Below are 12398 nucleotides of genomic sequence, written 5' to 3'. Positions count from 1 at the left end.
AAAAGTCTACCCCAAAGGAAAAATAAGGGTGAACGTGATATACAACGGCAAGGAAACACCAAAAATGGACCTATATGTATTGCCAGATGGAGGACCACCACTACTAGGACATGAATGGATCCGGAAGATACAGTTAGATTGGCATTCCATACAAGCACTGACGGTAGATGCCAAAAAGGATGACGACGTCACTCCTGGACGACTATCAAAAATGCTAACTGACGCACAAGAAGTGTTCCAGGAGGGACTCGGAACAATAAAAGGTGTGATAATAATAATAACTTCCGGGAAGTTATGTCATCACTTCCTGTGAACTGTGAACTGTGAACTATGAACTATGAACTTGGTACTTACATCACTTCCTGTCATATGTCACTTCCTGTTGGACTGGTATAAATACTGAACTATTCAGTATTGTAAGAGGCTTCTACCAGAGGCATGGTGAAGACCTCTCTTGTATATAGCGTGTTTATAAGTTGCTTAAAGCTTACTTTAAAGTTACTTGATGAGTGAGACTCCTTTTTCTTACATCAATTTAAGCAACTTAATATTTACACTCACAAATACTAGACCTTTGGACAAACTCGGAGTTAAGGATCCAGGGAACCACCCATCATGGAGAGAATCCTTAGACCTATTCGTCTGGACTTGGACCCGAACACACCAGCAGCTGGCAGGGTATGGAAGCATTGGTACCGTACTTTTGAGAATTTTCTGGATGAATGTAAAGCGGATGCTCCTACTAGACTGAGGATACTTATCAACTATGTGACCCCAAAAGTGTTTGAATATGTTGATGAATGGGATAATTACGATGAGGTGATTCGGGCACTTAAGAAACTGTACGCCAAGACTCCAAATGAGGTCTATGCTAGACATCTACTGGCCACAGCCCGACAAGGGCCAGGGGAATCGATTAACGAATTCCTTCAAGAACTTCGCAGGCTCAGCATAGATTGTAACGTTCAGGCAGCCTCAGCTGAGCTGTACCGCGAAGAAATGATTCGTGATGCTTTCATCTGCGGGATTGCCTCTCCATTTATACGCCAGCATCTACTAGAAAGTAAAACACTTGAGCTACAAAAAGCTTTTGACCTAGCTTGTTCTCTGGATTTGGCAAAGAGAAATGCAGGCCTCTATCAGCTGCCCAGATCTCGATCTGCTGCTGTAACTGCAACCAGACAATTCGAGCGGTCTCAGGTGAACCCTATCATGGGGGAATCTAATTCTGATAATTCTGATAAAGAAGAGGAGGATGACCCCACTTTAGCAGCCTCTTGGCAATCTAGGAAGGAATGCTTCTTTTGTGGAGATGCTTTTCACCCTAGGAAAACCTGCCCTGCTCGCAATGCAATCTGCAGTTATTGCAAAAAAAAAGGACACTTTGCTAAAGTTTGCCTATCAAGGGCCTCTACGAGGGCCAATCCAGCTAAGGCCTACCGAACTGCCCCAATTAGGGCCTATCAAGATGCTCCAGCTAGGACCTGATGTAAGAAAAAGGAGACTTACCATCAAGTAACTTTAAAGTAAGCTTTAAGTAACTTATAAACACATTATATACACAAGAGAGGTCTTTACCATGCCTCTGGTAGAAGCCTCTTGCAATACTGAACAGACCAGTATTTATACCAGTCCAACAGGAAGTGACATATGACAGGAAGTGAGGTATGTACACAGTTCATAGTTCATAGTTCACAGGAAGTGATGACATAACTTCCCGGAAGTTATCATTTTTATCACAGGACCTATCAAGCTTCCTCTCGAGCTCTCTCCCGAAGAAGCACACCAAGAGTTTTAGCCACTCTCTGTGCAACGACACCAATTACAGCTGCTTGCCCACAGAACCTGTCTCATGCAGCTACAAAAGTTTCAATTAAAGGGCATACCTTAGATGCCTTAATTGACTCAGGAAGTACTGATAGTTTCATTAAAGAACAGATTGTTGCGAAGTTGAAACTACATGTCTTCCCATCGGACCAGGCAATTGCGATGGCTCAGTCATCACTTAATACCAGAATCTCCGGCTTTTGTATTGTTGATATGACACTTAATGGTCGCATGTATCCCTCCACCCGACTTTCGGTACTCAAGGACTTATGTAGTGATCTCCTCTTAGGGCTGGATTTCCAGAAACAGCATAAGAAACTCACTATTGAGTTCGGCGGATCCAAACCTGGTCTTACTATTTCTAATATACCGTCTAAATTACCGTTTTGTGCATTATCAGCAGCTTCACTGGATGAACCCTCATTATTTGCCAGTATTCCGCCTCGATGCAAACCAATAATAACGAAATCGCGGCGCTTTAATCAGGAAGACCAATCTTTTATTGAGGCTGAAATCTCTCGACTTCTAGCAGAGGATATCATCGAACCATGTTCATCGCCCTGGCGGGCTCAAGTCGTCATTGTCAAGAACCCTCTAAAACCTCACAAACAACGACTATGCATTGATTATTCGCAAACCATCAATCAATATACCAACTTGGACGCCTACCCATTGCCACGCATTGATGATATGGTTAATAAACTGGCCGAATACAAAGTGTTCTCAACTTACGACTTAAAGTGCCTATCATCAGGTACCCTTGAAGGTCTCAGATAAGCAGTACACGGCCTTTGAGGCTAATGGACGGCTGTACCAATTTCGTCGCCTCCCATTCGGGGTTACTAATGGAGTGGCTGTCTTCCAACGGGCAATGGATGGCCTGGTTAAACAGGAAAATCTAAGGGACACTTTTCCCTATCTTGATAACATTACTATTGCAGGTCACGATCAACAGGAACACAACGCCAACCTCCAAAAATTTCGGGATGCCCTCCATCGCCGTAACTTAACCTTGAATGAATCCAAATCTGTTGAGTCGCAACCGACCATCAACATCCTTGGCTACTGCGTAGGCAATGGTATCATTAAGCCAGACCCAGAAAGACTTCGCCCGCTCCAAGAGCTCCCGTCACCTAAGAATCCGTCTTCTTTACGTCGGGCTCTCGGTCTGTTTGCATACTGCGCTAAATGGATTCCTCATTTTTCGGACAAAATCCAACCCTTGCTGCATGCTAGATCATTTCCATTGGGAACAGCGGCTGTTGCAGCCCTTAACCTTCTCAAAAAACAGTTGGAGAAAGCGGCTCTTCACTCCATTGATGAGAATCTCCCTTTCATAGTCGAATGTGATGCCTCGGAGGTGGCGATCTTGGCTACTCTGAATCAGGAAGGTCGTCCTGTAGCATTTATGTCCAGGACCTTACAAGGTGCCGAGCTACATTATCCTCCGGTTGAGAAGGAAGCCACAGCTCATAGAGGCAGTACGGAAGTGGAACCATTTTCTAGCTCGCCAGCACTTTACATTAATCACGGACCAACGATCAGTCGCCTTCATGCTCGATAATCGAAAACGAACCAAAATTAAGAATAATAAAATACAACTTTAGAGGATGGAACTGGCCTCTTTTGGTTATACCATTCACTATCGGCCTGGCAAGGAGAATGTGGCCCCGGACACCCTCACACGGGCATTCTGCTCCACTATGTCGTCCTCTACTCTCATGGATGTCCACAATGGATTGTGTCATCCTGGCGTTACGCGCATGCTACATTTCGTACGATCACGGAATCTCCCTTTTTCTACTGGAGATGTAAAGAAAATATGCTCAGAATGCCGGCTTTGTGCGGAATTAAAACCTCAGTTCTTCCGCCCCTCAGATGGTATACTCATACATGCAACCCAACCGATGCAATGACTTAGCATCGATTTTAAGGGCCCAGTGCCCTCTTCAACTCGGAACACTTATTTGCTCACCATGATTGATGAATATTCACGTTTTCTGTTTGCCTTCCCCTGCTCCAATATGCTGGCGTCCACAGTAATCTGCTGTCTTGAGCAGGTATTTTCTCTCTGTGGCATGCCGGCTTATATTCACTCAGATCGGGGTACATCCTTTATGTCAAGGGAACTCAAGGACTACCTCTCAGAACGGGGAATTGCTACAAGCAAAACAACACCATACCATCCCATCGGAAATGGGCAGGTAGAGAGGTATAATGGTATCATCTGGAATTCCGTACGTCTCGCTTTAAGATCTCGGGGCCTACCAGACCAGCAATGGGAAGCAGTGCTTCCGGATGCATTGCACTCTATACGGTCCCTGCTTTCTACAGCCACAAATACTACACCTCATGAGCGGTTCTTTGGATTCCAGCGTTGCTCATTTCATGGGACATCACTCCCATCATGGCTAACTACTCCTGGACCTATATTACTCCGAAGATACGTTCGGACGTCTAAAAATGACCCTCTCGTAGACGAGGTCGAACTATCCAATGCCAACCCCACCTATGCAAACATACGATATTCCGACGGCCGAGAATCTACCGTATCATTACGGGATCTGGCTCCCTGCCCACCAGGACCTAGTGGGACATCGGGTGATGGCATTTCACCAGGAAACTCTTGGGACCTATCGGGTACCCCTCTCCAGGATCCTGATCGGACACCAACTAGCTTGGTGCCGGTAGAACCCCGTACTCAAAGTTGCGACCCTCCCAGTACCGCGCACGAAAGTACTGATCCACCACAGACCAGCTCTGCACCTTCCTCTGAACAGAGGCAGGCCGACTTTGAACCTATTGGGGCTCGTACACGAAGCCATGATCTCCCCGACCCTGCACAGGGTAATCCAGGCCACACAGACTCTGACCAATGGCCAACCGCATGTAAGCGGACCAGCGACCCTCTACGACGGGAACCCAAACGGGTGCGACTCTTCCTCGTACGGCGGCTGCGGAACAAAAGGAAGACCACAGCCTTCTAATCCTGCAGGAGGGAAGAATGTGATAATAATAATAACTTCCGGGAAGTTATGTCATCACTTCCTGTGAACTGTGAACTGTGAACTATGAACTTGGTACTTACATCACTTCCTGTCAAATGTCACTTCCTGTTGGACTGGTATAAATACTGAACTATTCAGAATTGTAAGAGGCTTCTACCAGAGGTATGGTGAAGACCTCTCTTGTATATAGCATGTTTATAAGTTGCTTAAAGCTTACTTTAAAGTTACTTGATGAGTGAGACTCCTTTTTCTTACATCAAAAGGCTTAACAGCGACGATCAAAATAGAGGAAAATGCAAGCCCAAAGTTTTTTAAGGCCAGACCGGTGCCTTATGCGATCCGCCCAGCCGTCGAAGCAGAGCTGGAAGGGTTGGAACGTTCTGGAGTACTGTCCAAAGTGGACTGGAGCGAGTGGGCTACACCCATCATTCCTGTAATGAAGAGGTCATTGAGTAATACGCCTGGGGAACCAAAGAAGGTTCGCATCTGTGGGGACTTTAAGGTGACAGTGAACCCAGTCCTTCACACGGTACAATATCCGCTTCCACAGATTGAAGATATTTTCGCCTCGCTATCTGGAGGAAAACGCTTCACTAAGATTGATTTGGCCCAGGCGTACCTACAAATGGAGATAGAAGAAGCCTCGAAACAGTACCTCACGATCAACACTCACAAAGGTCTCTGCCAATACAACCGGCTGGTGTTCGGGGTAGCATCAGCTCCGGCTCCAGATCAAGTCCTGCAAGGGATTCCAGGGACCCAGTGTTATTTGGACGACATCCTGGTCATGGGCGAAAATGACAGTGATCACCTCGCCAACCTGGAGCAGGTGCTCACTAGATTGAAGGAATATGGGCTCCGAGCTAATCGCCACAAATGCGAGTTTTTCCAGAAGCAGATCTCGTATTGTGGCCACGTTATTGATGAAGAGGGGTTACATAAGTCCCCTGAAAAGATTGAGGCAGTAGTCAAGGCTCCAGCACCGGAAAATGTGTCACAACTGAGGTCGTTCCTCGGGCTGGTGAACTACTACCATAAGTTCTTGCCGAATTTGTCTACAGTACTACGCCCACTGAACACCCTACTGCAAACGGGGGTACCATGGAAGTGGAATGACGAATGTAAACGAGCTTTCCAGAAGTGCTAAGAATTGATCACATCAAAAGAGGTGTTGGCTCATTTCAACCCAGCACTACCAATTCGGTTGGCGTGTGATGCATCACCCTATGGTATTGGTGCGGTGCTGTCGCACAAATTCCCGGACGGCTTGGAGAGGCCAGTAGCCTTTGTGTCTCGGTCACTAACCTCAGCCGAGCGTAACTACGCCCAGATTGACAGGGAGGCCCTCAGCCTAGTGTGGGGAGTAAAAAGTTCAACCACTATCTGCACGGGCAGAAGTTCACCTTGCTGACTGACCACCAACAACTTGTCTCCATCTTTAATCCAAAGAAGGGCGTTCCAGTGATGACTGCGCAACGACTACAAAGATGGTCCCTTTTTCTAGGGGCGAACCAATATGAAATAGAGTATAAGGGCACGAAACAGCATGGAAACGCTGATGGGCTATCACGCCTGCCACTGCCTACTGCGGAGGAAGCACCAGCAGTGGACCCTGTCGAAATATTTTATTCGACTATAATTGAACACTTGCCAGTAACTAACGCGGATATAGAGAAGGAGACCCGAAATGACCCGACACTGTCTCGGGTATATGATTTGACAGTGAAGGGATGGCCAACACATGGTGACTCACTGTTGCCAGCATTCTCATCCAGAAGAGAACAGCTGTCAGTATGCCAGGGGACCTTGATGTGTGGATCCCGAGTGGTAATTCCACCCAAGTTGAGGGAGAGAGTGCTCAATGAGTTTCACGAAGGCCATCTGGGAGGGGTGAAAATGAAAAGCCTTGCTAGGGCTTATGTGTGGTGGCCGGGGATCGATCAGCAAATCGAGGACCTGACAAAGAGTTGCTTAGGATGCCAGAAGGTCCAAAGTGCACCACCACATGCCCCTCTACACCCATGGGAGTGGCCCTCCTCTCCATGGCAATGGGTGCATATTGATTTTGCTGGTCCATTCATGGACTCAATGTTCTTAATAGCCGTGGATGCGCACTCGAAATGGCCTGAGGTGATCAAAATGTCCTCCACCACCACGGAGAAAACGATTGCAGTCCTACGGACCATATTTGCCAGGAACGGCTTGCCAGAGCAGATTTGCTCTGATAACGGACCACAGTTTGTGTCCGAAGAGTTTCGGAAATTTATGAGAAGGAATGGGGTGAGGCATTACACATCCTCCCCGTATCATCCAGCCACAAATGGATTGGCTGAGAGGTTCGTACAAACCTTTAAAAAGGCAGTAAGGGCCATGTGCGATGACAACATTCCACTGCAGCATAAGGTGGACAATTTCCTGTTAGCCTACAGAAATGCGACACATGCAGTTACCAACCAGACCCCGGCCATGATGTTCTTTAACCGAAGGTTGAGATCTCGTCTGGATTTGCTCAGACCAAATGTACGAAGAAATGTTGAGAATAAGCAATTCCAGCACATCAATGAGAAGCTGACAAGAAGCTTCAATGTAGGACAACCAGTCTTGGCCCGCGACTACCGAACAGAGAAATGGCAACCAGGAACGATATGCACACGGCAGGGGCCACTAATGTACACAGTGGATGTTGGGGAGAACATTGTGAGACGCCATGTCGACCAGATCCTAGCGTCACAGGAATGAGTCAACCCCATGTCTCGCGTACCTGGTGATGAACCCCAGAAACAGTAGCATCGGAAGCTGATGAACCAACCGACGACAGGGAGGCAGAATCGCCTCCGCACCAAGAGCAAGACACTCAGGAAAGGCGCTATCCAGAAAGGATCAGGAAGCCGCCCCAAAGACTGAATTTATAAGTGGACTATTTTCAGTTAATGTTGCATGTTAAAAGTGTTAACTGTTAAATGAATGTTATGGTACTGTTAATCTAAAAGGGGAGGAATTGTAGTGTGTGTACCTTTAAGGGGAGAACTACTTTTTACAGCTCCTGTATACTGTAGTACCGGCAGTGACCACACCTGTATATAAACCCTGAGTAGGGATCTGTACTTTTAGTTTTAGAGTAACCCTCATCCAGTAAACACCTGTTGATTGTTCCTCTGCAGTCTCTGTTGATCTATTGAAGGACACCATACATCAAAATTCACGGATTTAACAGAAATGAAATCAGGAAGCATTTTTTCACACAAAGGGTAGTGGAAATCTGGAACATTCTCCTCCAAAAGGCTGTGGATGCTGGGTCAATTGAAATTTCCAAGACTGAGAGAAATAGATTTTTGTTAGGTAAGGGTATCAAGGAGATGGAGCAAAGGAGGGTAAATAAAGTTAATTTACAGATCAGCTATGATCTAATTGAATGTCAGGCTGGAAGGTCTTAATGGCCCACTTCTGTTACTATGTAAAACAGTTTCAAGTAAAATACCCTTCTTAAAGATGACACACTAACCAGCATTGTCCAAGCCTTTTAACCTTGTACTGGAAGGGGAATTTCCATCCAGGTTTCCTTTTTCTGAACTTAGTGGCACCATGTTGTTATCTTCTGAATCCTAAAAATGCAGAATGGAAGAAATACTGAACTGTAAACTCACATTGCAGTATGTAGAGCAGCAGTATGGGTCGCTCTAGCATATAGTCATGGATTTGAATCTCAGGATGACCTGTTTCTTAAATTACCTACCTCAACTACAGGAATTCGATCAATTCTGAGCTTGCAGCCAGGACTATGGATCCAAACTAATCTGGTGACCTGAATTGAGCAATGCTGTGTTCATTTGTAAATACCTGATATAGCGCAATATTTAAGGTTCATGCCCCATTTTCCCTAATCCTGTCTTCGATATTTTCTGGTGGGCCTCTTTTTTTTATCTGCTATAAGTGAAGAGAAGTGTTTGCAGGAATTGCACGTTTCCTTGGGCATAGTCCCATGATAATGCATCACTTGGAAACTTGCATTGTTTTTGATTGGTTTTATGATGAAAAAAAAGCCTCGTAACTAGGAGCTTTCTCACGTTTGAAATGAAACTTGGGAGGTAGTTCAACTTGCATCTTATAAATTCATGCTTACTTCCACAGCCTATATTTGAATTTAAATAAAAGGAAATGTAAGAGCATATTTAAGAGGGTGGGAATGAGAAAAAGCTGCTCAAAGTTTCCAGCTTTTCAAACCACATTTAGAAAAAGATGCAATCAAAGTTTTCCTTTTCTGTACACATTTAGCGACTAGATACAAAGTTGTAAAAAGGAGGTGAGGAATTGGTGCATTTAATTACCAATATGTGTAGTAGCACTGACACTTTCAATACCTCTATCCCTTGGCTGACACACTGGGTGACTTGATCTGGAGACATTCTCTGCCGAACACTCATACTCTGTGACTTGGCACTGTTGCATATCGCCTTATTCAGAGGTTAGAATCAGAGAATCATAGAATGGTTACAGCACGGAAAAAGGCCATTCAGCCCGTCGAGCCCGTGCTGACTCTCTGCAAGAGCACTTCAGCTAGTTCCACTCCCCCGCCCTTTCCCCGTAGCCCTGCAAATTTCTTTCCTTCAGATACTTATCCAACTCCCTTTTGAAAGCCATGATTGAATCTGCCTCCGCCACCCTTCCAGGCAGTGCATTCCAAATCTTAACCACTCGCTGCATAAAAAAGTTTTTTCTTACATTGCCTTTGGTTCTTTTGCCAATCACCTTAAATCTGTGTCCTCTGGTTCTCGACCCTTCTGCCAATGGGAACAGTTTCCCTCTATCTACTCTGTCCAGATCCCTCATGATTTTGAACAGCTCTATCAAATCTCCTCTCAATCTTCTCTGCTCCAAGGAGAACAGCCCCAGCTTCTCCAGTCTATCAACGTAACTGAAGTCCCTTATTCCTGGAATCATTCTCGTAAATGACATCCTGAAGTGAATACTGAGCAGGTGCTACAGTGAATACATACTGTACTGCAACTCCTGGAACATGAATTGCAGTACAGTACCCACATCTCATACCTTGCACACAATGGCAGCTATTCAACTATGGCAGGCACATCTCCCAAACATATTGCTCCACACTCACTCTCACACTTTCCTCTCTCTTGCAGGCCAAGGTGGCTCACAACAGGAGGGAGCAGGAGCACACAGGCGGGGGACAACCTAACACCCAACCACTTCCTGAGCTGGAGGAAAGAGTGCTGCAAATCATTGGGTGCCAGGTGGTGGGCGCCATGGCCATCGGTAACGTTGACCCCCTTGGGGACAATAATGGTGTATTCATCCCTACTCTTTCTTCTCACATCCCACTTCCCACTCACCCCACAAGCCTTTCCCACTTTCCAGCTATTCATAATATATGCATTCTCCCTTCCATCCCCTCTCCTGCCACCTTAACCTGACTCGTGCGGCTTTATGCTTTCAGATAATGAGCAAGCAGCTGAGCTGCCTGTCCCTGAGGGCACCATAAAGACTGAGGCGAGCGAACAGGAAGAGGAAGAATACAACGTGTCACTGCATGTCTCACCCGCAGGCACCAGCTCAGATACTGGCACTACGCGTTCTTTACATAGAAACATAGAAGATAGGAGCAGGAGTAGGCCATTTGGCTCCTCCAGCTTGTTCTGCCATTTGATGAGATCATGGCTGATCATCCAAATTCAGTACTCTGTCCCTGCTTTCTCCCCATATCCCTTGATCCCTTTAGCCTTAAGAAATATATCTAACTCCTTCTTGAATATATTTAATAAATTGGCCTCAACTGCCTTCTGTGGTAGAGAATTCCACAGGTTCACCACTCTCTGGGTGAAGAAATTCCTCCTCATCTCAGTCCTAAATGGCTTATCCCTTATCCTTAGACTGTGACTCCTGGTTCTGGACTCCCCGACCATCGGGAACATCCTTCCTGCATCTAGTCTGTCTAGTCCTGTTAGAATTATATATGTTTCAATGAGATCTCCTCTCATCCTTCTAAACTCTAGCGAATATAAGCTCAATCGACCCAATCTCTCCTCATACGTCATTCCTGCCATCCCAGGTATCAGTTTGGTGAATCTTCGCTGCACTCTCTCCATGGCAAGAACATCCTTCCTCAGCTAAGGCGACCAAAACTGCACACATTACTCAAGGTGTGGTCTCACCAAGGCCCTGTACAACTGCAGCAAGACATCCTTGCTCCTGTACTCGAATGCTTTTGCTATGAAGGCCAACATACCATTTGCCTTCTTAACCGTCTGCTGCATCTGCATGCTTACCTTCAGCGACTGGTGCACAAGGACACCCAGGTCTCGTTGCACTTCCCCTTTTCCCAATCTATTGCCGTTCAGATAATAATCTGCCTTCCTGTTTTTGCGACCGAAGTGGATAACCTCGCATTTATCCACATTATACTGCATTTGCCATGCATCTGCCCAATCACCCAACCTGTCCAAATCATACTGCAGTTTCTCTGCATCCTCCTCACAGCACACACGCCCACCCAGCTTTGTGTCATCTGCAAACTTGGAGATATTACATCTAGTTCCCTCGTCTAGATCATTTATATATATTGTGAATAGCACCGATCCCTGTGGTACCCCACTAGTCACTGCCTGCCACTCGGAAAAAGACCCGTTTATTCCAACTCTTTGCTTCCTGTCTGCCAACCAGTTCTCTATCCAAGTCAGTACCTTACCCCCCAATTCCATGTGATTTAACTTTGCACGCTAATCTCTTATGCGGGACCTTATCGAAAACCTTCTGAAAGTCCAAATACACCACATCCACTGGTTCTCCCTTATCTATTCTACCAGTTACATCCTCAAAAAATTCCAGTAGATCAGTCAAGCATGATTTACCTTCTTTAAATCCATGTTGACTTTGTCCGATCCTGTCACTGTTTCCCAGGTGCTCTGTTATTACATCTTTTATAAAGGACTCTAGCATTTTCCCCACTACCGATATCAGGCTTACCGGTCTGTAATTCCCCGTTTTCTCTCTACCACCTTTTTTAAATATTGGGGTTATATTAGCTATCCTCCAATCCATGGGAACTGTTCCAGAGTCGATAGAATTTTGGATGATGACCAGCAATGCATCTACTATTTCTAGGGCCACTTCCTTAAGTACCCTAGGATGTAGATTATCAGGCTCTGGGGATTTATCGGCCTTCAATTTCCCTAACACCATTTCCCTACAAATACTGATTTCATTCAATTCCTCCCTCTCATTAGACCCTATGTTCCCCGACATCTCTGGGATGTTATTTGTGTCCTCCTTTGTGAAGACAGAACCAAAGTATGTATTTAATTGGTCTGCCATTTCTTTGTTCCCCATTATAAATTCCCCTGATTCTGATTGCAAGGGACCTACACTTGACTTCACCAATCTTTTTCTCTTCACATATCTATAGAAGCTTTTACAGTCAGTTTTTATGTTCCCTGCAAGCTTACTTTCATAACCTATTTCCCCCTTTTAATTAATCCCTTTGTCCTCCTTTGCTGAATCTTAAATTGCTCCCAATCCTCAGGTTTGCTGCTTTTCCTGGCCAAATTATAT

The 12398-nt window shown here is 45.6% G+C and overlaps 1 protein-coding gene across 1 annotated transcript in view; it reads right to left on the bottom strand.

Moving 5' to 3' along the window:
- Positions 1-12398, bottom strand: part of abcc12 (ATP-binding cassette, sub-family C (CFTR/MRP), member 12) — a 146713-nt gene that overhangs the window by 71518 nt on the left and 62797 nt on the right. Inside the window, exon 15 of the mRNA XM_085991509.1 lies at positions 8338-8437. Within this exon, the coding sequence (XP_085847635.1) occupies positions 8338-8437 (100 nt within the window). The remainder of the gene's footprint in view (positions 1-8337; positions 8438-12398) is intronic.

This window comes from Somniosus microcephalus, chromosome 6, assembly GCF_052327205.1.
Source record: "Somniosus microcephalus isolate GS21.2 chromosome 6, FLI_Smic_1.0, whole genome shotgun sequence".
In the NCBI taxonomy this organism is placed as follows: domain Eukaryota; kingdom Metazoa; phylum Chordata; class Chondrichthyes; order Squaliformes; family Somniosidae; genus Somniosus; species Somniosus microcephalus.
This window is presented reverse-complemented; position numbering and strand designations above follow the sequence as displayed.